Raw genomic sequence first — 25,043 nt, 5'->3', positions numbered from 1 at the left:
AATAGTAAAGAGAAGGGAGGTTTCTGAGTTCTGAGAATGAAGACTGTTATTTAGACTTCTGAGGTAGTGTGAAACTGGACCTTCCAGATTTTTGGACTTGCTGAAGACTGAAGCAAAGGGTTCCTTAAATAAATGGAGGAAGCCTTGGATTCTTTCAGGAGATTGCTAGAATCACGGAGGGTGAATTGCTTTTACTCTGGGTGAAAATCTTTTCAACCGAAAGTAAACAGTAAACTGAATGATTCTGTCAGGGTACTGTTTGGTGAACAGTAACGATCACTGTTCATGAACAGTGTTCTATCCTTTGCTTTTCTGAATAGTGATCATGCACAGTGTTCTAGGAACTGTGGATGAACAGTAACTTGTCTGCAACTTTGCTGTGTGGGTACTGTGCCGGAATAGTAACCAGGTTGCAAAGGTGGTTCTTAAGCTATTCTGGAGCTTCTAGAGTTGTTCTGGAGCATCCTGGAGCTATTCTGGAGTTGCTTAATCACTTTCCAAGTTATAACCATTATGCGGATCTTGAGAGTCCTGGAATGGGTCTTATTGGAGCACGATTAACAGATGCTTCTGAAGAGGCAGTTCTTCTGGCTCTATTTTCTTGGTCTTTAATCAGTATATTGCCATATGGGTATCCATCAAAAGGATCCTATGGAGGATCATAATCATAATCATGCTCATGATACCTGGCGTATTGATTATAAAAACCACAGTACAGGATAGGTTCATAATCTGCCTTTTGCGTCACTAATTGCCTGGGCTCAATATAATCAATTCTTTCGGTATGGAGGGCTGTGGAGTATGGTCTAGTGGTGAATATTGAAATCCTGCCAGTATTTCCAACAAAATGATAATTCTACCATAACTCACTAGTGACATCTATAACCTCATTATTGAAGTAGCTCCTCCAACAATCAGCAAGAGCATAAGGGTCTTCATAAGAGAGATAAGAGTCTCCTTCATACCAGGGGCCATTATGGGTGTACCCATTGATGAGTACAAGATGGTGCGCAGGTTGGACAATCATCTAATTGTTATTGTCCCATTGTGGGAGAGTACTCCAGCTTCTGATGGAGACAAAAGGACTTTTGATTTTTGAAACAACCTGTTGTATAATTTGAGGAAACTGGTTTATCTGGTTATGGCTTATTAGCTTGATGAGCTTGATAAAGCCATATTCAAACATTTTTGAAAGCCAGCTTGGATCTTCTTCAACGGACCAATCTTCATAATTGATTATTAGGCCAGGGAAGGGATGTTTCTTTTCATAGACTCTGTGGCTACTCCCAAAGTATTCTTCCCAGGTTGACTGGATGAAGGCATTGTCAATATCATCCAGGTCTTCACCGTAAATTGGGAAATGGGTGGTGACCAATATTCTGAAATGCCTGAACCATAGGTCACATGATTCGGTCATAGCCTTGCTTCCCAAGATACAAACTTGTATGTCGGTAGGCAAGTTGGCAACAACACTTCTTAGCTGGTTTTGAGTCTTAAGACTTAACCGAGCATAATCAGTGCCCATAATAGTCATTTTATCCATTGAATGGATATCCTCTTTGCCAAAGAGTTGACTAAAGGAGATTCAGCTTATTTGAATTTCTGCCTCAAGATTTACTAGGTGTATTTCTAGTGCTCTGAGGATTTTTTGAAAAAGGCGGTGGTTGCTTTGGGTAAAGGCTCTTTGAAGGTTATCAAGGATAATTTTAATGGAGGGTGGAAGCTCTGTATACACTCCATTTGTGAATTGGAAATTCCTAGATAAAACTTCTTGTAAGGTGATGGCCACATTACCATTGGAAAATATTATTTTGAGCGGAAAAAATTCTTGAAGGGATGTTGCTTCCCTGGGTTCTATTCCAGAAGAAGCGCCTTCATGCCTTTGATAAGGAAAACTCTGGATAGGAGCTTTTCCTTTGTTCCTGCTTGAAGAAGCTATTTTTCACTTACTAGTGGTAGAAGTATAATGAGTTATTTGCTTCTCTTCCTACCATGTATTAACAAAATGGATATTTTTTTAAAAAAAAATTCTAAAATCATGAGATGCCATGGAGTAAATACTTTTATGCTGAATGTGTGAAATGAGACATGATGAAGGTTTATGAAACTGATTGAGGTTTAAAGGATCATCATTTGTGAAGAGGATGGAGGATACAGAGTAATCAAGGTTCTTTTCTTGATTTAGATTTTTTGAAGAAATTTTAGCATTGACTAGGTTAAGGGTCTTGGAGATAGAAACTTCCTAGAGACTATTGATGTCTTTAGGTTCTGGGCTCCTAAAAAACTTAAACCTAACTGGTTGGCCAAAAGGGTGGGTAGTGATTCCTTCACTATCCGTGATGAAAGGGTATAATAGAAACATGAAAGGGTTTCCTAAGATGACCTTATCTGTCATATTCTTGACAAGAACAAATGTGGTTTTAAAACACGTATTGTCTTGGCAAACATGTGCTTTTGGGATTTTGAATTCAATTTGCATTTTTCCTCCACTTGCGGAAGTTAACCTTTCTTTGGTTTTTAGGAAGTATTTTGAGGGAATGATCCCTTCTTGAATGCAGTTGAGATCATCACCTGAATCTATTAAGGCTACTACCTCAAATTCAAAATCTCTGCTGATGACAATCCTAACTTTGGAGTGCCATTTCTGGAAGTTAATTTTACTGATGGTTTGTAAGAACGCTTCAATGGTTGGTTCTTGTTCCATATCTATAGTAGGGTTAACTGTTTCATCTATTTCTCCATCAGAAGGGTTCGGTAATGAGGTGCCTTCCTCATTGCCTTGATGAGAAGTGTTTTCTAACTATTTGACTCTCTGGTCCATGAGATTGTGATCAACCCTAAGGATGGTTAATTCTTGCTTAAGGTTTCTCACTTCTGATTTGGTATCCTTAATCTCTTTCTGGAGATCTTGGACAGTTATCTCTTTCTTGGATTTGGTAAACCTATTGTAGATTTTCTCCAAATCCACTTTGGGTTCCTGGATCCTAGGTTTGGATGTACTCTTCCTTAACTAGGGTTTTGTGGAACTCACTGAGTTTTTGAGCTTTGGTGACAGGGTCTTTAGTCTGTTCTATGAGATCTAAGAGCAACTCTTCTTGCTTAGAAAGAACACTAATAGTCTTGTTCCTACAACAACTATCTTTGCAGGCTGGGATTTCATCTATGCCACTAGAGGAGCTAGAGGAGACTCTAGAGGGTTCAGAGGATGACTTATACAACTGGTGCTTCTCTTCGTTACTAGAACTATTTGAAGACTCACTATCTAAGCGGTCAAGTTCTAAGAGTTTGAAGATTTCTTCCTTGCTGGTTTGGTCACTAATAAGGGTATTGATAAGGGATTTGGCCTTAGCTTTACACTCTTTCTGGAAATGTCCTCTCTTTCCACACTTAAAACATTTTCTTGATGTTTTAGGTATGAATTTTCCTGTGGACTTGGATTTTCCTTTCTTATAGAAATCATCAGTTTTGAACTTCTGTTTTCTATAGTACCTGGAGGCTGTTTTCTTCCTATGGGATTTCTCAGAGGGTTCCTTTCCTCTGTGTTTGGATTTCCTTTTGGGGATGACTAAAGGTAAGCCATATTGAGTACAAAAATTTCCTATTTCGTACTTGGCTTTGCTCTTGTTGGCTTGACTTTGGATTTTGAGATCTCTACACATCTTCATTCCTTCATTTTGGAGTGTGCTAGAGATGTCTCCATAGGTCAGGTTATCATAATCTATGACACCTAAAGGACTGGCAAGGGTTTCTTTGACCTTTTGTCCAAATAATGTGGGTAAGCCATTGATGAACTTCTCCTTCTAAAATGGAAAGTTACAATCGGTTCTATGCATGACACGAGTGGTGAACACATCTTCATACCACCTGTATTCTCCAAGGTTCTTACATCTAAAGTTACTTAACTGGTCGTAAATCCTAGATGTGATATTGCTGGGTTTACCTACGAAGTGTTTCATGATCGTATAGATCAGGGTATTGACTCCGTCGGGAACACCTCTTCCTATGTGTTCGTCAAAGATGGGGTTCTCATTCTCATCTTTTTGGACATCATGCTTAATGTCTTCTTTAGACTCTTCTGTTAGACAGTTATTCCACCAATCTAACAGTTTTCCTATGAATCCTAAAATCATGAGCTCTACAACCTCTGTGTTTTGAAGTCCATCATTTTGGTAGTTATTGGCTACCATGGTCATATGTTGAATCTTATTTAGGATTTGTTGCTCGGATAAACCATCTATGTTCCATTCATAGAGTTTACCACTGGATACTATGAACTGGGTAGTCCTTTCCTCATATTGGAGGTCAAGAGGTGTAGGTCTGGGGTACCAATTCTTGGTAAGGCTGGTTGGTTTTACCTTGGGTTGGTAAAGCCTATTTACCTGTAATCCTCGGAATTGGTCTTATAGGTGTTCTATCTCCTTTTCAGTTTCTGAGGAGGTTCTACTAGAACTGCTAGAGGCTGTGTGGGCATGTAAGGTTCTAAGCCTGGGGTCTCTACTGGTTGTGGTGTGATCTGGTGAAGGGATGACTGGTTCCTTCTTCATAAGTTCTTCGAGCTTTTGGGCCACTATTTCTAAGGTTGTCTAGTCCTTAGGCTTAAGACTAGCTTGTCTGGTTGTAGGGAGGTTGACTAAAGGCTTTTCTAGATTTTGGGTAGGTTTGCTAGGGTTTCCTGGCTGAAGGAGAACCTTATTGTCAATCCTATCTTCTATCCTATCAAGCTATTTTCCTATGACTCCTAAACACTAGTTGGTATAGTTGTTTTGCTCTATTACCTTCTTGACAACCTTTTCTTCTTCGGTTGGGAACTTGAAGGGAGAGGCAACTATATTTTCAGTACCACAGTGGTTAAAGAGTATAGCTTCATGGGGAGGGTGACTAGACCAATCAACTTTTTTAACTCCTTTGTTGTCTTCTGTGGTCCAGTTGGTTTTGGTGATGACACAAGACTTTTTATGCCATTCAAAATGGTTTTCAAAATATTCAGAGAAAGGGACATTGCTAGATATCTCTTTCATGAATTTTTTCCATTTTGCCAAAACTTCTATATTTTGTTCTCTGGTATGGTTGGCTCTATAGGCTTCTCTTTTGACTCTGTTTTCTTCTGAGTTAAAATCCTTGGTTAGAGCATCCATATCAAAGGTGAACTCTTTCATACTAAGAGCTGATAGTCGTATTTAGTTTCTTGCTGAATAGGATTTCTCATATCAGTTCCTGATGGTGAAGGAGGCTTTAGACTGTCTTGACTAGTGCTGTCTTCTTCTTGATCAGCAACTGAGTCTTGCTTGGCTGTATAACAAGGGGTACTAACCTGGGAATGGATTTTTACGCCTTGGAATTCTGGTCCTAGTTCTCTTCTAGATCTGGGAGCTAGGTTTCTAGATGAACTATAGTAGGATGAAGGTCTATCTTTAAGAAAGATAGTTGGCTGCCTAAAGGGTTGGCGTAGATCTAATGAGGATCTAGACCTGATATCATTATATTCTAAAGGTGCCCTAATACTAGATTGGTCCAAGCTAAGTCTAACCGTTCCATCGGCTAATTGTTGGACAAAATCTAGATCTGGGTTTCTAATTGGGTTTTGGATCTGTAGATGATGATTTTCATTATCTATAGTCCAATGTGCTGGGAATGTGACTTTAGACCATTTCAGGGTTCTGGGTACCTAAACTTTGGATCTAACGTCTGGTGTTTGGATAAGGGTGGTTTCACTAGCCTTTCTTTTGTCTATGGCTTGGATGGACATATTTGTTCCGATGCACTTATAATACACTCTGTATATAAGGGCGAGTTGTTTGGCTCCATGTAACATGAGAGTTCCATGGGTTTTGATGTTGAGAGTGAGGACCTTCAAGATGTGAGGGTCATCAAGTGCTACAGTGAGATTGGGGAAACAATCAAAGTGGACTGGTCCACCGCTCAAACTGGATTCCATGGTACCTAGGAGGCTGTCATTAAATCTAACATGACGAATGTCTCTAAGGGCCATAAGGATTAAGTTGTTCAACTCTTCTCTAATCAATGGTTTTACTTCTACTTGGACTAGGCCAATATGGAGGAATTTATGATCTTCTTTCCTGTGCACTTTCATTGCTGCAAAGGATAACAAGTAGCATGTTTCATACTCCTTGTTGATGCTATAAACTTGCTTTATAGTCCTTACATGGTAGTCTGTTTTGAAAGTCTTTTTCAAGGACCACGACGATGACTTATAGACCTGGTTTGTGGGTACTTTTAGTATGTTCCAATCTCCTAGCTTCTGATCTAAATCTGACAGTTGATACGACTTTAAGTTTATCGTTCCATCATCTTGAGGGATCTCAGGGAGGGTTGTACTGCAAGATCCAATGCTGGTGGATGAGTCACTCCTTCTAAACATCCTATTCATCATTCTAGATCAAAGTACAAGATAAACAATTACAACATAATTACCTTTATCTCCAAATTTCTTGATCTAACCTTTAGATCTAAAACAGGGTGTTCTCAATGGGATTGATGCCTTCTCACGTGTAAACTACAACCTCCTACAGCCACAATCCTTACACTAGTGATCTAATCCTTCCGCTCATACCCTGGCACACTCCTGGCTAACGGGAATTACTGTTTGGCTCGGATACACACTCAGCTATGGGATTTTCTGGACTTACTGGGTTGCAAACAACACAGATCTGGACTGATACATCTCAATAGTACACATCTGCAACAAACTTCGGGCTAAAAGACAGAAACAAGAAAAAGCAGATAACTGGGAAACAATTGATTAGCTTGAACAGGTAATCACAGAGTAATAAACAGAAAGAATAAACGAGAGGCTCAGCCTACCACCAAAAGAGATTACAATAAACAAAGACTGAGAAGAAAATGATAAATGGGAATGGAAGAGTTATCAGAAAATAGATGTAAAACAAAATGTAACTTGTAGGAGATAATAGCACTAGTCAAGATAGTCAAAAGCCTCCTTCACCATCAAGAACTGATATGAGAAATCCTATTCAGCCAGAAACTGAATACGACTATCAGCTCTTAGTATTAAGGAAAGAGTTCACCCCTGATATGGATGCTCTAACCAAGGATTTTAACTCTGAAAGAAACAGAGTCAAAAGAGAAGTTTATAGAGCCAACCATACCAGAGAACAAAAGGTAGAAGTTTTGGTAAAATGGAAACAATTCATGAAAGAGGTATCCAGTGATTACCCTTTCTTTGAATATTTTGAGAAACATTTCAAATGGCATAAAAAGTCTTATGACATATCCAAATTCCCAGAGTCTACCCAACTGATAGAGAAGGAACCAGTCATCCCTTCATTAGACAGTACCTCACCTAGTAGATATCCTAAGATAAATGTTTTAGAAGCCCACATAACCTCTAGCAGTTCTAGCAGAACCTCCTCGGAAAAGGAGAAAGAACAACTAGAAGACCAGCTTCAAAGTTCATCCTCAACCATACCCAAAAAATGGATATCCAAGTACAGAGGAAAAGAAACCTCTGAGAAATTCCGCAGAAAGAAAATAGCCTCCAAGTATTATAGAAAACAAAAATTCAAGAATGATGATTTCTATAAGAAAGGAAATTCCAAATCCATAGGAAACCTCAAACCTGAAGCAAAAGGAAAATGCTTTAATTGCCGAAAAGAATGTCCAACTAAGGCCAAATCCCTTACCAATTCCCTAATCATTGAAGAGATCCCCAAGCTTTTAGAATTTGACCACCCTGAAAGTGAGTCTCCTAGTAGTTCTATCAACCGAGAGATCTGCCAGATATATCAGCCATCATCCTCTCCTAGAGTTTCATCAAGCACCTCTAGTAGTCCTGATAAACCCATACCATGTATGGATAGTTGTTGCAGAAACAAGACTATCAGTGTTCTTTCTAAGCAAGAAGAGCTTCTCTTAGATCTCATTGAATAGATCAAAGATCCAGTGGACAAAGCTCAAAGACTAAGTGAGTTCCATAAAACCGTAGTTAAGGAAGCCAGTACATCTAAACCTAGGATCCAGGAACCCAAAGTTGATTTGAAAAAAATCTATAATAGGTTTACCAAATCCAAGAAAGAGATAACCGTCCAAGATCTCCAGAAAGAGATTAAGGATACCAAATCAGAAGTGAGAACCCTTAAGCAAGAATTAACCATCCTTAGGGTTGATCACAATCTTATAGACCAAAGAGTCAAACAGTTAGAAAATATTTCTCATCAAGGCAATGAGGAAGGCACCTCATTACAGAACTCTTCTGATGAAGAAACAATTAACCTGACTGCAGATATGGAACAAGAACCAACCAATGAAGCGTTGTTACAAACCATCAGTAGAATTAACTTCCAGAAATGGCACTCCAAAGTCAAAATTATCATCAGCAGAGATTTTGAATTTGAGGAAGTAGCCTTAATAGATTTAGGTGCTAATCTTAGCTACATTCAAGAAGGAATCATTCTCTCTAAATACTTCCGGAAAACCAAAGAAAGGTTAACTTCCGCAAGTGGAGGAAAAATGCAGATTGAATTCAAAATCCCAAAAGCACATGTTTGCCAAGATAATGCGTGTTTTAAAAACACATTTGTTCTTGTCAAAAATATGACAGATAGAGTCATCTTAGGAAACCCTTTCATGTGTCTGTTGTATCCTTTCATCACAGATAGTGAATGAATCACTACCCATCCCTTTGGCCAACCAGTTAAGTTTAAGTTTCTTAGGAGCCCAGAACCTAGAAACTTCAACAATCTCTAAGAATTTTCTATCACTAAGACCCTTAACCTTATTAATGCCAAAAACCAACACCTTAAGTACCTTAGCAATGAACTGGGTTACAAAAGAGTTGATGAACAATTAGCTTGCAAAAGCTACCAAGCAGAAATCAAAAAGTTTGAAGAAAAACTTAAACAAGAAGTCTGCTCTGATCTTCCCACAGCCTTTTGGCATAGGAAAAGGCACGAAGTAGCTCTCCCTTATGCCAAAGATTTCCATAAGAAAAACATCCCTACCAAAGCTAGACCTATCTAGATGAGTCAAGAACTTATGGATACTTGTAAAGCCGAAATAGAGGATCTTCTCAAAAAAGGAATCGTCAGAAACTCTAGGTCATCATGGTCTTATCCAGCCCTTTATGTCCAGAAAAACGCTGAGATTGAGAGAGGTGTCCCTAGGTATCCTATTTCCAACAAAAGAGACTTAGTTAACAGGCTTAGCAAAGCAGTGGTTTTCAGTAAGTTTGACATGAAAAGTGGTTTTTGGCAAATACAAATCAAAGAGTCTGATAGGTATAAAACAGCCTTCACCACACCCTTTGGCCATTACGAATGGAACGTAATGCCCTTTGGTCTCAAAAATTCACCTTCTGAATTCCAAAACATCATGAATGAGATTTTCAATCCATTTTCCAATCATACCATTGTATACATTGATGATGTACTCATCTTTTCAGAATCCCTGACTCAACATTGGAAGCATCTTAGAACATTCTTCCATACCATCAAACTTAATGGTCATGTTGTTTCAGCTCCAAAGGTTAAGCTTTTTCAAGCTAATGTCCGATTCTTAGGTTTTGATATAAGACATGGTGTCATTAAACCCATAGACAGAGCCATTCAGTTTGCAGATAAGTTTCCAGATGAAATCCTAGAAAAAACCCAACTTCAAAGGTTTCTAGGATCCCTCAATTACATTTCTGATTTCTATCAAAATCTTAGACAGCAATGCAAGCCTCTCTTTGATAGACTTCGGACTAGTCCTCCTCCTTAGACACCCACTCATACATTGGTTGTCCAACAAATCAAGAAGTATGTCAAGACACTCCTTTGCCTAGGAATCCCCTCAGTAAATTCCTTCAAGATTGTCCAGACAGATGCCTCTAACATTGGTTATGACGGCATTCTCCTTCAGCGTGTTAGTCCCACTTCTCCAGAACAGATTGTCTGTTTTCATTCAGGAGTTTAGACTCCCACTCAGTTAAATTATAGTAATATTAAAAAAGAAATTTTATCTATAGTACTATGCATTTTGAAATTTCAAAGTGATCTTTTGAATCAAAAGTTTTTAATAAGGATTGATTGTAAATCTACAAAGCATGTTTTAGAAAAAGAAGTTCAAAACATTGCATCAAAACAAATTTTTGCAAGATGGCAAGCCATCCTTTCAATTTTTGATTTTGACATTGAATTCATGCAAGGAACTCAAAACAGTAGCCCACTCTTATCTCTCTTATGAAGACCCTTATGCTCTTGCTGATTGTTGGAAAAGCTACTTAAACCCAATAAGATACCCAGATCGACTCTATCTGTCATATTTTTAACAAGAACAAATGTGGTTTTAAAACACGCATTATCTTGGCAAATATGTTCTTTTGGGATTTTGAATTCAATCTGCATTTTTCCTCCACTTGCGGAAGTTAACCTTTCTTTGGTTTTCCGGAAGTATTTAGAGGGAATGATTCCTTCTTGAATGCAGTTGAGATCAGCACCTGAATCTATTAAAGCTACTTCCTCAAATTCAAAATCTCTGCTGATGATAATTCTGACTTTAGAGTGCCATTTCTAGAAGTTAATTATACTGATGGTTTGCAAGAACGCTTCATTGGTTGGTTCTTGTTCCATATCTGCAGTCAGGTTAACTGTTTCTTCATCAGAAGGGTTCTGTAATGAGGTGCCTTCCTCATTGCCTTGATGAGAAATATTTTCTAACTGTTTGACTCTTTGGTCTATGAGATTGTGATCAACCCTAAGGATGGTTAATTCTTGCTTAAGGGTTCTCACTTCTGATTTGGTATCCTTAATCTCTTTCTGGAGATCTTGGACGGTTATCTCTTTCTTGGATTTGGTAAACCTACCGTAGATTTTTTCCAAATCAACTTTGGGTTCCTGGATCCTAGGTTTGGATGTACTGGCTTCCTTAACTAGGGTTTTATGGAACTCACTTAGTCTTTAAGCTTTGTCCACTGGATCTTTGATCTATTCAATGAGATCTAAGAAAAGCTCTTCTTGCTTAGAAAGAACACTGATAGTCTTGTTTCTGCAACAACTATCCATACATGGTATGGGTTTATCAGGACTACTAGAGGTGCTTGATGAAACTCGAGGAGAGGATGATGGCTGATATATCTAGCGGATCTCTCGGTTGATAGAACTACTAGGAGACTCACTTTTAGGGTGGTCAAATTCTAAAAGCTTGGAGATCTCTTCAATGATTAGGGAATTGGCCTTAGCTGGACATTCTTTTCGAAAATGTCCTCTCTTACCACAATTAAAGCATTTTCCTTTTGCTTTAGGTTTGAGGTTTCCTATGGATTTGGAATTTCCTTTCTTATAGAAATCATCATTCTTGAATTTCTGTTTTCTATAATACTTGGAGGCTCTTTTCTTTTTACGGAATTTCTCAGAGGTTTCTTTTCCTCTGTACTTGGATATCCTTTTTTTGGGTTTTTCGAGGAGGTTCTGCTAGAACTGCTAGAGGTTATGTGGGCTTCTAAAACATTTATCTCAGGATATCTACCAGGTGAGGTACTGTCTAATGAAGGGATGACTAGTTCCTTCTCTATCAGTTGGGTAGACTCTAGGAATTTGGATATGCCATAAGACTTTTATTCCATTTGAAATGTTTCTCAAAATATTCAAAGAAAGGGTAATCACTGGATACCTCTTTCATGAATAGTTTTCATTTCGCCAAACCTTCTACCTTTTGTTCTCTGGTATGGTTGGCTCTATAAGCTTCTCTTTTGACTCTGTTTCCTTCAGAGTTAAAATCCTTGGTTAGAGCATCTATATCAGGGGTGAACTCTTTCCTTAATACTAAGAGCTGATGGTGAAGGAGGCTTTAGACTATCTTGACTAGTGATGTCTTCTTCTTTATCAACAACTGAGTCTTGTTTGGCTATATAACAAGGGATACTAACCTGGGAATGAGTTTTTACGCCTTGGAATTCTGGTCCTAGTTCTCTTCTAGATCTGGGAGCTAGGTTTCTAGATGAACTACAGTGGGATGAAGGTCTATCTTTAAGAAAGATAGTTGGCTGCCTAAAGGGTTGGCGTAGATCTAATGAGGATCTAGACCTGATATCATCATATTCTAAAGGTGCCCTAATACTAGATTGGTCAAAGCATATATATATATACCATGACTACTATATATAGTCCATTACTAACTAGGTAACATATATATACATAACCAATACTTAGAGAAATTTTACTTAGATTCAAAATTGAATTTTGCTTTTTGTTAGCTTTCCATATAAATTAAATTGTTTAGATTTTTGTTGTTATTTTTTCTCAAAACTAATGAACATATTTTTTTTATATTATTTCTATTTTGATATTTTGTATATCAGGATCTTGAACATAACATATTATAATTAAGCTAAACGATCTCATGCATCTTGAAAGTTCAAAAACGTGTACAAAAACACCTTTGAATGTTTAGACCCCCAAATAACAACTTAATCAATTCAAGCAATATGTCAAACAACTAGTGTGCGGAAACTTAACATCTGCTATCAAACGAAATTGATTAAATACTATCTAAGCCATAACAGATTAATATCCACAGCAGATAAATAAAAAGGCAAAGATAGAGAGGAAGGAAGATGCAAACACAAAGACAACACGCGATGTGTTATCGAAGAGGAAACCGAAGCCCTCGGCGAAAAACCTCTCCGCTGCCCTCCAAGCGGTAATCAATCCACTAGAAAATATAGTTGGGATACAAGGACAGCAATAGACCCTCCAAGCCTAATCTACCCAGTGCACCTAAGCCCTCCAAGCTTCTTGCTCCAACGAGGTTGCGCCGAACCTTTTTCTTTTCTAGCTTTCCGGATTCCGCTACTAGACCGTAGCATCAACCAATGAAGATTGGTCCTTCCTAACTGCTTCCCAGAAATCCAAACAGCAGTCTCACAATGATGATGATGGTGAGAACCTGGTTTGGTATAAAGCCTCTCAAGGATTTGACAATGGAGAGGAAGAGAGTTGAGGAATTTGAAGAGTCTCTAAGGTATAGATTGTGTGTGAATCAATCTAGTTTTTCTTTAGGGTTTCTCTCTCAAAATTCTCTCTGGAAGCTCTCTTTCAATCGTGGGTAATAGGGTATTTATACTGGAGTGGGAGGAGGAATGTGAAACGTCAGTTTTTACAAAACAGGGGTGGCTCGCGGCTTGACCTCGCGGCTTGACTAAGTCGCGAGATCCAGTCGCGAGATAACCGTATGGCCAGTTGTCCTGTTTTGTCCTGTAGTGCTCCAGCTAGCATGACTGTTCATCTTCCAGCATGCTTGGCACGTGTGCAGCTTCTGGCGGCTTGCAGCCGCGAGTCACCCGCGAGTCCCAGCCGCGACACTCTGTTTTCTTGCACACTCTTGAGCAAACTTCACTCTATCTCACTCACTACCCTTACATCAAACCCACCTAAATACAGGGTTACTAAATGCTGAATTACAAGCAAATTTGGCACGGAATAAAGCCAATAAGATGGTTGAATAAATTCAACCTTACAATCTCCCCCTTTGGCTATTCCGTGACAAAACCCTAAAACAGACTCTAGACTTAACCTGTGAGTTGGGAACAGTTGAACAAAACTCACTCACGCCTAACTCTAGAAGCTGTGAAGCACTTGAATCATATGAACACAATACTCCTGAAACACAACAATACACCATGATCATTGTAACCAGAGAATTATAAAATGCATATGAAACAGGCAAAAAATGATCAAGCAAAGACGGAGTTATGAAACAAACCATGGCTTGATCAACCAAGTGAACACCACAAGGTAGTGATCACAATGCTCATTCACACTTGGAATGAACACAAGGACATACAAGTTAACAAGCACAAGGCAAGACACTTGTATGCTCAACACTCAACCAATGCATATCACACAAGTCATATGCATCTAGGAACAATCCTACATGGGCACAAGAGTGACAGTACATAAACCAAAATGCATACCATTTAGATTAAAGTACTGATTTCAACATAGCATAAAGGCTGCATTAAGCAAGGTACATACCATAAAGCCTACAAATATGCATAAAAACATAACCCTAAAAGCTTACATAAGCACATGGGTACAAAACACAAACAACCTTGAATAACATCATCAAAATATATTAAACTTTAAACCAAGAGTATAAGTTAAGAGTTTAAAAAACAATACACCAAAAACATAGTGTATCAAAACCCATAAAACCACTAAATATATATAAACAAGGTCTTAGAGTTTGACATGACTCCCCCTCAACACATTACTCCCCCTTAAGGACTGCTTTTCTGCTTCTCAATCGATCATCAATGTCATTATCAACAGAAAACATCTCCCCCTTTTTGACAGGAATGGCCAAAGGGTCAGTGTTCAGGCTGAGTGGTGAAGTTGTCCAGTTTTGCAGACAAAACATCAATCTGATCCTGCATAGCTTTCATCCTCTCAGAGTGCTCAGTCTGGACTTCTCTGATCCCATCAAGTCTTTCCAGAATGATTTGGAAAGCATCTGGAGGTGTATCTGAAGAAGTTGATGCTCTTGGTCTTTTGCCACTCCTCCTGGGTGTTGAGGTTGATGCATGCCCTGCTGCCTCTGCTTCAGTCTCCATTGGGACACCTTCTCCTTCATCACCTTCATCTTCATCTCCTGGAAGTCTAACACTTATCCTTTTGCAGGTAAGCTTGTTAATTGCAGAAGCTGTGGACATGGGACTGATGTCTTGTGGAATAGGAACACCCTTCCTTCTAAAAATCCTCATTAACAAACTGGGAAAGATCAGTTTTGGCCTAGAGGTTGTTCTTGTCTCATCCACAATAGTGTCATATATGTGGGAACTTATGTCTATGAAGTTCTTTTCTTTGAGATCCATCAAAAAGACTGCTCTAGCACAATTTATTGTAGTCAACTTCTTAATGGGATAGAGGTTAAACATCATGATGATTGTTAAACACCTCATGTTCACTGGAAAAGCAGTGGTATTCAAGCATTTTCCTTCTCTCTGCCCACCTATCCTTTGTTGGATTGTTTCAATGGAGACAGACCTATCCTTGTAGTTGATAAATTCCTCATCATCTAATCCTTCAAGTCCTAATGCATCATCTATGACATGAGCATCTAAAATGAATTCTTTCCCTCTAACCCAGCAACTTAACTCATTCTCCTTTATCACAACATTTGAGTAAAATTCCCTAATCAAGGGTTCACAAACTACAGGGAAATCACTCAGAAGTTTTTCCCATCCTCTTCCTTCAAAACAACCTGGGATAAAGGTTTGTCTCAAATCCTCCAAATCTACAAATCTTTCTTGAATAATTCCTGCACTCATGAAGTTATCCTTGTATCTCTCAAAATGATGAACTGACCTAAATAGCTTAGAATCCATTTTCAACCTTTTGTCAGCCTTCTTTGCAGGAGTATTCTTCTTAGGAGGTGAGGGAGCCATCTGTGATCAATCAGAAGAGGCCACAATAGTGCAGAGCAATATATGTGTAAAAACAAGTCAGTCACATGTATTTATCAAAGAGATATCATTCATACAAATGAACTTGAAGCATTTAAACACAAGCTACTTAGATCAATCACATGGAAAAACAAGCCTAAGATAGGAAATACACATAAAACCATCAGATATAGACACTAACTTAAAGGCAGTTATAAGTCAATGAGACAAAAAACTGGAAAATGATATGACACATAAACAGTATTGTGAAGCACACATTTGCCCCCAAAAGATTATCACAAAAAAAAAAAAAACAGGCATATTTAGCCCATTAAACTCACAGCCAAAAAAAATGAAAACAACTCAACAGCTCAAAGTTCAGTTAAACTCAAAGAATCACATAGCTAAGCGCAGAATGAAGAGTAATAGTGAAACAACTAAGAACAAATCATACTCTAGCAGCAGCCTTCGCAATCTAAGCATGAACAAGGAGCAAAATCCGAAACACAAACCCATTTCTAAAGCACAAATATATGCGAAAAATCAAAGGGAAAAACACAAAATCAAGTAGAAACGAGTGCAAAACTGAAAACCCATACCTGTGATGTGAAGATTTTGAGCTACAAGTGTGCAACAATGGAGATTGGAAATGAGAGCACGGAGTGTTTGGGAGGGAGAAGATGAACAGTCACAAAAATTCGAGGGAAAAACTGAAAATGATTTAAAAACTGCTCTTATTTCTGTAAGACACGCGATTTTCGCGACTGGATTAAGTCACCATACAGTCGCCAGCTCAAGCCGCCAAAGCACTCAAGAACAAAATTTTGAAAAAATTTTCTAAGTGTTTTTCGCGACTGGAAGGTCTACCCGCGAGCGAGTCGCGAGCTGAGCCGCGAAAATCTCTGAGTGAACCTCGCGACTGGACCTTCCACTCGCGAACAAGTCGCCAAAAATTACCAGCGAAGATGCGACTGAGACTCGCGACTTGACATACCCGCGACTGAGCCGCCAAAACAGGGCAAAACTGGTTTTTTGAAATTTTCAGATTTTTCAAGCAAAAATACTTTCCAAAAGCACCTAAAACACTCAAAAATCTTTTTGTGCTTGAAATAACAAAGATTGAGCATGTGAAAACACATTTCATCAAGTACAATCACACAAATGAATATGGCATTTATTGAACATAAACTTGTGTGTTGTGTGTGGATAACAACAATGAGATAGTCCGTCGTCTAATATGAAGCTTCAATGATCAATTCAACCAAGGCATACACAATTAGCACTAGATCATGTGACCTATCTCAATTATAGAAGTATGTATATATGACCTCCCACAAAACTTGATAACATGATTTGGAGCTTTACATTTGACTCCACTTTCAAACATAACAATTGACCTTTTTGATCTTTTGAGTCAATCACCTCTCATTGTGAGAGTGATATAGGATATTTCACTTTAATGAATAAGCCTTTGGCTTTTTTAATGAACAATCACTTCAATATAAGGTCGCTTACCCTTTTTCCTAGTCAAATACTAGAGTGTGCGACAGGCTTTTGCAGCTCAATATCTCTTTTCATTTGGAGATTTACATTTGGAGAGCTCTTTTTAGCAAAACAAAAATAAAGAGTGGGAAGATATATAGACACAAGTCTATGCAAGTCTCAAGATCAACAAAACCATTCACTAATCATTCATGACAAGTTTGAAGATCTATTTACAACAATCACAAAGATTTCAAGATTTTTCCCACAGTGATATAAGTGCATAAAGACAAGCAATGCTCGAAAATGCACAAAGCCATTAGCACAAAGGTACAAGGCAAAACAAGTTTTGAGACAAAAGCTCAACAAAGTCAATCAAGCTTTTTGATTTTCTATTTTTATGTGTTTTTTGGATTTTTGACACAAGAAACAAAAAGATTGATAAGACAAAATTAAAGAAATGTACAAGAAGACAAACAAACAACCAACAGCAAAAATAGAAAATCAAAACAATCAAACATAGTCACAAAGCATAGGAAGTATTGATGCATGGACATGTTGTAATGCTTATGCATGAGTACCCTTATTCACCCTCACGTCACTTGCGTTTAGGGTGATTTCCTTATAGGATTGGGTACGGGAGTTAGGGCTTTCAAACCTTCGTGAGAAGCTTTCCAAGCAGTTGGTGAATGCACCAATCATCTTCATCACGTTCATCATTCCGGGATCACCATTCTGATCTCTAGATTGATCTCCAGCCCAACTTCTTCTCTCATTTCTAGGTCCTCCTGACCTTTGAGGGGTTGCACTATTCTTTGCTCTCAGCTTTTGGCAATTTGGTCGAGTATGCCCTTGAAGTCCGCAGTAGTGGCACACATAAGTTCCTCTAGGACCTCTTTGTGGTCGAGGACGTGACTTGGCACGAGATTCAGACCTGCCTGCTAACTGATTGTGATGATTTAACATCCGTTGGTTCACCAAATTCTTCTTCTCCTTCACCTCGAGCTTTTCACCAGTAGAGTCAGCTACAACTGGATCTTTGACCTTTACAAACTTTACTTCTTTTGTGATATTTCCAGATGAACTACCTCCTCTGGTATATCCCAATCCGGATTTGTCTGAAAAGCTCTTTTGAGATGATATAACATCATCTAGCTTCTTGGTGGTAACCCTCTCTACTTTAGCATTAGCTTGCACAACCTCACTCTCAAGAAACCTTACTTTTGTGTAAGCTTCGGACAACTCTCCATTCAAAGTTTCTATCTCACACTTGGCCTCCCTATATCGGATTAGGAGACTTTTGTAGTCCTCCTCAGCCTTCTTCATTTTTCTCACAGCAGCCTTGGCCACCCTTGTGTATTCCCCGGACTTCTCCAAAAGTAAGTTATAATTCTCCTGAAGATTCGCGTTGCTTCCATCTTCTTCAGCATCCGATTCTTCAACAATTCCTAGTGATTCATCATCACTATGTTCTCCAAGGTCTTGCACAAGCAAATTCAGTTCATCTGACGACTCAACATGAGCAATAGTCATAAAAGCTGAATAGTTCCCCTCTCCATCACAGCTCTCTTCAGACTCTGAGTCAGACGAATCCGAGTCACTCAAGGTCGTGGCATACACTTTACCTTTCGATTTCAAATAATTCGGACATTCCTTTTTGAAGTGTCCATGCCCGTTACATTCGAAACAAGTGACACCTTGTGTAGGTTGGGATTCTTTTCCATCTTTCCTTTTGAATTCCCTTTTCTCCCTTCCAGAACTTTGGAATTTTCTTTTATCATCAAATTTGCCATTATTTTTGAATTTCAAAAACTTTTTGAAATTTTTGACAAGGTATGCAACATCTTTGTCAACCACATCTTCTCCCGATGAGTCTTGATCTTCTACCTTCTCATTAATGGTCTTTAGAGCAAGAGATTTACTCTTCCGTTGATTGGGCAGCGACATCTCATAAGTCTGCAGAGAACCCACCAACTCTTGCACTTTGATGTCATCGAGGTCCTTGCTCTCTTCTATTGCTGTCACTTTAGCTCGAAAACTTTCCGGCAATGATCGAAGGATCTTTCTTACAATCTTCGAGTCCTCCATTTTCTCCCCCAAGTTGAACTTGCTGACAACCACTTCATTTAACTTCCCATAGAAAGAGTCAAAAGACTCATCCTCACTCATTTTGAGCTCCTCAAACCGAGTGGTCAGCATTTGTAACTTGGTGTCTTTCACTTTCTTCGTGCCTTCATAGGTAGTTTCCAAAATCTCCCATGCTTCTTTGGCCACGGTAATATAAGAAATCCTATGAAATTCATCTGGAGACACACCACAGAAAATAGCATTGAGTGCTTTACTGTTAGCATTAGATGCAGCAAGTGCTGCCTTATCCCATGTGGATTTGGCTGCCTCTGGTTTGGTCCAACCAATCTCAACAGCATCCCAAACGGATTCATCAATAGAACACAGAAAAGCTCTCATTCGAACCTTCCAAAAAGCATAATTACTACCATCAAAATATGGAGGTGCATTTAGGGATTGAGACCTATCCATCTCAAAAGGGATTCAAGGATCACACAATGGTAATGAAACCAATATCAGTGTACCCGCTCTGATACCAATTGAAAGTTCAAAAACGTGTACAAAAACACCTTTGAACGTTTAGACCCCCAAATAACAACTTAATCAATTCAAGCAATATGTCAAACAACTAGTGTGCGGAAACTTAACATATGCTATCAAACGAAATTGATTAAATACTATCTAAGCCACAACAGATTAATATCCACAGCAGATAAATAAAAAGGCAAAGATAGAGAGGAAGGAAGATGCAAACACAAAGACAACACGCGATGTGTTATCGAAGAGGAAACCGAAGCCCTCGGCGAAAAACCTCTCCGCCGCCCTCCAAGCGGTAATCAATCCACTAGAAAATATAGTTGGGATACAAGGACAGCAATAGACCCTCCAAGCCTAATCTACCCAGTGCACCTAAGCCCTCCAAGCTTCTTGCTCCAACGAGGTTACGCCGAACCTTTTTTCTTTTCTAGCTTCCCGGATTCCGCTACTAGACCGTAGCATCAACCAATGAAGATTGGTTCCTTCCTAACTGCTTTCCAGAAATCCAAACAGCAGTCTCACAATGATGATGATGGTGAGAACCTGGTTTGGTATAAAGCCTCTCAAGGATTTGACAATGGAGAGGAAGAGAGTTGAGGAATTTGAAGAGTCTCTAAGGTATAGATTGTGTGTGAATCAATCTAGTTTTTCTCTAGGGTTTCTCTCTCAAAATTCTCTTTGGAAGCTCTCTTTCAATCGTGGGTAATAGGGGTATTTATACTGGAGTTGAGAGGAATGTGAAACGTCAGGTTTTTACAAAACAGGGGTGGCTTGCGGCTTGACCTCGCGGCTTGACTAAGTCGCGAGATCCAGTCGTGAGATAACCGTATGGCCAGTTGTCCTGTAATGCTCCAGCTAGCATGACTGTTCATCTTCCAGCATGCTTGGCACGTGTGCAGCTTCTGGCGGCTTGCAGCCGCGAGTCACCCGCGAGTCCCAGCCGCGACACTCTGTTTTCTTGCACACTCTTGAGCAAACTTCACTCTATCTCACTCACTACCCTTACATCAAACCCACCTAAATACAGGGTTACTAAATGCTGAATTACAAGCAAATTTGGCACGGAATAAAGCCAATAAGATGGTTGAATAAATTCAACCTTACACATCTATTCCTACTCAATTTAGGTGATACTATTAGACCGATTTATTTTTTTTATTTTGTGTTGTATTTATTAGAATTTCAAGGACGGTGATTGTGAATTGATATTGTATATATAATATACAATAATGATTTTCAAAATTATATATATAATAGCAATGTAATGAGAAACTTAGAATAACCAATATCATGAAAATTATAAGAAAAAACTATTTTGGTACTTCTAAATGTCCTGATCGAACTAATATCTTATATGTTTTATAACTCAAGCTAATATCAATAGCACCACTACAATTTATCATTCTCGTGCGTAAGCACAGGTTACATGCTAGTTTTACAATAAAACAATAAACCCATAAAACTCTAATGAGTATCTCATGAGAAATGATAATTCTCATGCCTCAAATCAGAAACATGGAGTATGAGGGCATGACTGTTATTTCGCATCCAGTTCAACTTAGTGCATCAGAATAATACATAAAATCGTATGATGCTTTTATTTTGTATATAAAATTTATTCAATAAGGTTATCAATATAAAAAGTTCAATTAAAGCAATAATATCCAAAATGTTCAGTCTCAAAATTTATAGTTAGAGTATATAATATCAATTTTCAAAGGTAACGCATTTAAGTTAAAAAAAAAAAAAAAAAATTCAAATAAAGCACCACCAAGAAGAAATATTTATAATATTAAATTGCACCAGAGTTCATACTCCAAATAGTAGAAGCAATTACTAATATACAAAACCCTTCTAGAGCTCATGATTTCAAAGCATAACATAAGCCTCAAATATTCCAATAACCAAATAGCTGGTGATAAAAATGTAAATGTGTACTAAATAACATGAGCATAGATTCATCATGCTCACAACAAAGTGTTGGAGCATTTTAATATTAAATAATTAAAATGAATAAATGTTACAACATAAATGTAAAAATGTGGGAGTGAATATGGAAGATGAGAGTTAGTGAAAATGTTTAATCACACATTGAAAATGAGAGAGACTATTTTATTCTTTTTAATTGTGGTGATTAATGGGATAACATGAATTATTTTAGATATTGGGCTAGATACGTACGCAAGGAGGAGGTGAAGAGTGGAGGTATAAAAAATGGAAATGAATCACTTTCTAGTGGAGCTTTGGGCTTGAACACTTTGTGCAGAGGTTGTTCTAGCCATACGACACTTGTTGGGCTGTTGTATCTCGGGGGAGACAAGTCAGAGAAGGTCTGCACCAGTTACAAAGTTTAGCCAACCAAGGGCTTGAATCTCCTTAAAGAGAGCGAGTGTCATGCCTCAGTCCAAATAGTGTTGGGTAATTTCTTTCTTTACGTAAATAATATTCAGAAGTGTTATTCAGTTTTTCGTTGTGTTATTTCCATTACTATTGTGTTTGCACCAACAATTTTAAGGAGATCCAACACATGGAGTCTACACAAGAGAAACCAAATGAACCTATTGGAGATCTCAACAAGCCCTTTCGCTTTAAGGGAACCCACTTCAAGAGGTGGAAAGTAAAAGTCCTCTTCCACTTGAGTCTTCTCAAAGTCTCCTACATCCTCACTGACAAGAATCCATCAAAAGTTCCTACTGATGAGATGAGTGAGGAAGAATATAGTCTCCATCAAGAAAAATAGATAAGTATACAAAAGATGAATATAATTGTCGCTCTTATCTTTTGAATTGTCTTGCTGATCATTTCTATGATTATTATGATACAACTTATAATTTTGCTAAAAAAATTTGAAAATATTTACAAAGCAAGTATGATACCGAGGAAGCGGGTGTGAAGAAGTATGTTGCTAGTAGATTTTTCCTTTACCAAATGATGGATGGAAAATCGGTGGTGGATCAAGCACAAGACTTTTAAATGATCATGGCAGAATTGAGATCCGACAGCATAAAGATTGGAGACAATTTGGTGGTAGCTAGCATAATTGATAAATTACCACAATCTTGGAGGAAGTTCCAAAAGACTTTGCAGCACAAACAAAAGGAGACATCCTTGGAGACTTTGATCACACGCATCCATGTGGAGGAGGAGGCTAGAGGATAAGATGCACTCATGACACAAGAGAGCAATGCTAATTCCACCACAAAGGTAAACCTTATTTCAACCAATAATAATATGTCCAAAAATCACTTTCCTAGAAATGGTCAATCAAAGCCTAAAAAGAAAGCCTTTAGAAATAATAATAGACCTCAAGGAAGGGGAAACCCGAATAAAAATTACAATAAGAACCAAGGACCCCCTTCGCAAGATCAATTTAATAGATCCTATTTTGTCTGTGGCAAGAGTGGGCATATTACTCGATTTTGCAAATTTCAGAAACGTGAATCTATCCCGCAAGCTAACATAACCGAAGCACCTTTAGTGGCTATGATTACAGACATCAATATGGTACAATATGTTGAAGGGTGGGGGGCAAATTCTAGTGCTAATAGGCACGTCTGCTATGACAAAAATTGGTTCAAATTGTACACTCCTTCTGAAGAAGAAAAAACTGTTATGCTTGGTGACTCAAGCAAAACCAAGGTTCTTGGGAGTGGTGAGGTTGAATTGAAATTCACTTCTGTACGCGTTCTAACATTGAAAGATGTTCTTTACACTTCGTCCATGAGGAAAAATTTGATGTCAAGTTTTTTACTTAACAAGGGATTATTTGTGGGTAAGGGTTATGCTTGTGATGGAATGTTTAAATTGAATATTGAGAATATTAAAGCATCTACCAGTTCAGTTTATATGCTTTCTTCTATTAATTATTGGCATACTCATTTGTGTCATATAAATAGTAGATATGTGGGAACCATGAGTAGTTTAGGATTAATTCCAAAACTGTTAAAAAATTTTGAAAAATGTGAAATTTATAGTCAAGCTAAGATTACAAAAAAGCCTCATAAAAGTGTTGTAAGAAATACCGAATTGCTTGAGTTAATTCACTTCGATTTATGTGAATTTGAGGGAATTTTAACTCGTGGAGGAAATAGATATATTATCACTTTTATTGATGATTTCTCAAAATATACAACTATTTATTTGTTGAAAAATAAAAGTGATGCTTTTGATAAATTTCAAGATTTTTTAAAAGAAGTTGAAAATCAATTTGGTAGAGAAATAAAAAGAATAAGAAGTGATAGAGGCCGTGAGTATGAATCAAGTGCATTCAACTCATTTGTTCAGTCTTTGGGAATTATTGATGAAACTACTATACCAAATTCACCTGCTTCTGATGGTGTGACTGAAAGAAAAAATAGAACTTTAATTGAGTTAACAAATGCCATGTTAATTGAATCTGGTGCACCTTTACATTTTTGGGGTGAAGCTATTTTAACTACATGTCATGTTTTGAATAAGGTGCCACATAAAAAGTCACACACCACACCTTTTGAGATGTGAAAAGGACATAAGCCAGATTTGGGATATTTGAGAGCATGGGGTTGTCTTGCTTATGTAAGGCTTACTGACCCTAAAATGCCTAAATTAGGTATAAGAGCTACTACCTGTGCTTTTCTTGGTTATGTAATTAATAGTGCAGCTTATAGATTTTTTAATCTTGAAAACAAAATAATTTTTGAATCTGGTGATGCAATTTTTCATGAAGAAAATTTTCCTTTTAAATTAAAAAATTGTGAGGGTGAAAAAAATATTTTGTCACAACCTAGTTCTTCTACCTCACATTTATAAAATCAAGAAAATTTTGAAATGGAACATAGAAGGAGTAAAAGAGCTAGAGTTGAAAAGGATTTTGGTCTTGATTATTATGTTTTTAACATTAAGGAAAATCCCCAAAATTTAAAAGAGGCTTTAACATCACCTAATTCTATATTTTGGAAAGAGGTTGTAAATGATGAAATGGAATCTCTAATTTCTAATAGAACTTGGAAATTAGTAGATCTTCTACCAGGTTGTAAGACCATAGGTTGTAAATGGGTCCTTAGAAAAAAGTTGAAACCGGATGGATCAATAGATAAGTTTAAAGCTAGACTTGTTGCAAAAGGCTTTAAACAAAAAGCTAGTCTTGATTTCTTTGATACGTTTTCTCCGGTAACAAGAATTACATCTATTAGATTGTTAATTGCTATTGCTGCAATTTTTTATTTGAAAATTCATCAAATGTGTTAGGACATATGTGTTTCATATGTTAAGAACATATGTCATGATTTTATGTAATTGACTTATCCTTTGACAAAACGCACTTTACTTGTAAATGAGCAGATTTAGGATGTATTTAAATACTTCAAGAAACCATGTTTCAAAATCAAGTGTTGAAGCCTTCAAGTCTATCCAAGAAAACAAGCTGAAAGTGCAAAATTACTAAAGCTCGACAGCTAGCTCGATAGCTAGCATGCGTTGAGGTTTAGGGAAGTTGTTCAGCCTGTGTGCTCGACACCTCCTATCTGTCGAGGTTTAAGAATTTCAAAATTCTTGATATGATTTTCTTGGGATCTGTGAATGT

At 37.8% G+C, this 25,043-nt stretch overlaps 1 protein-coding gene across 1 annotated transcript; it reads right to left on the bottom strand.

Moving 5' to 3' along the window:
- Window positions 1–2,984: 2,984 nt before the first annotated feature.
- Window positions 2,985–4,187, bottom strand: LOC115990332. The gene is made up of 2 exons (XM_031114171.1): window positions 3,945–4,187; window positions 2,985–3,800 (listed from the first exon to the last, which is right to left on the bottom strand). The coding sequence occupies exons 1-2, from the start codon at window positions 4,185–4,187 to the stop codon at window positions 2,985–2,987; spliced, it is 1,059 nt and encodes a 352-aa protein (XP_030970031.1).
- Between the last annotated feature and the right edge of the window lie 20,856 nt (window positions 4,188–25,043).

This window comes from Quercus lobata, chromosome 5, assembly GCF_001633185.2.
Source record: "Quercus lobata isolate SW786 chromosome 5, ValleyOak3.0 Primary Assembly, whole genome shotgun sequence".
NCBI lineage: Eukaryota > Viridiplantae > Streptophyta > Magnoliopsida > Fagales > Fagaceae > Quercus > Quercus lobata.
This window is presented reverse-complemented; position numbering and strand designations above follow the sequence as displayed.

Excerpts from the sequence above, each read along its gene's own strand:
- LOC115990332 (XM_031114171.1), bottom strand. The coding sequence starts at position 4,187 with ATGGTAGCCAATAACTACCAAAATGATGGACTTCAAAACACAGAGGTT. Across the intron at positions 3,801-3,944 it reads ATACGATCATGAAACACTTC|AAGGAGAAGTTCATCAATGG; the intron begins GTAGGTAAACCC and ends TTTCCATTTTAG.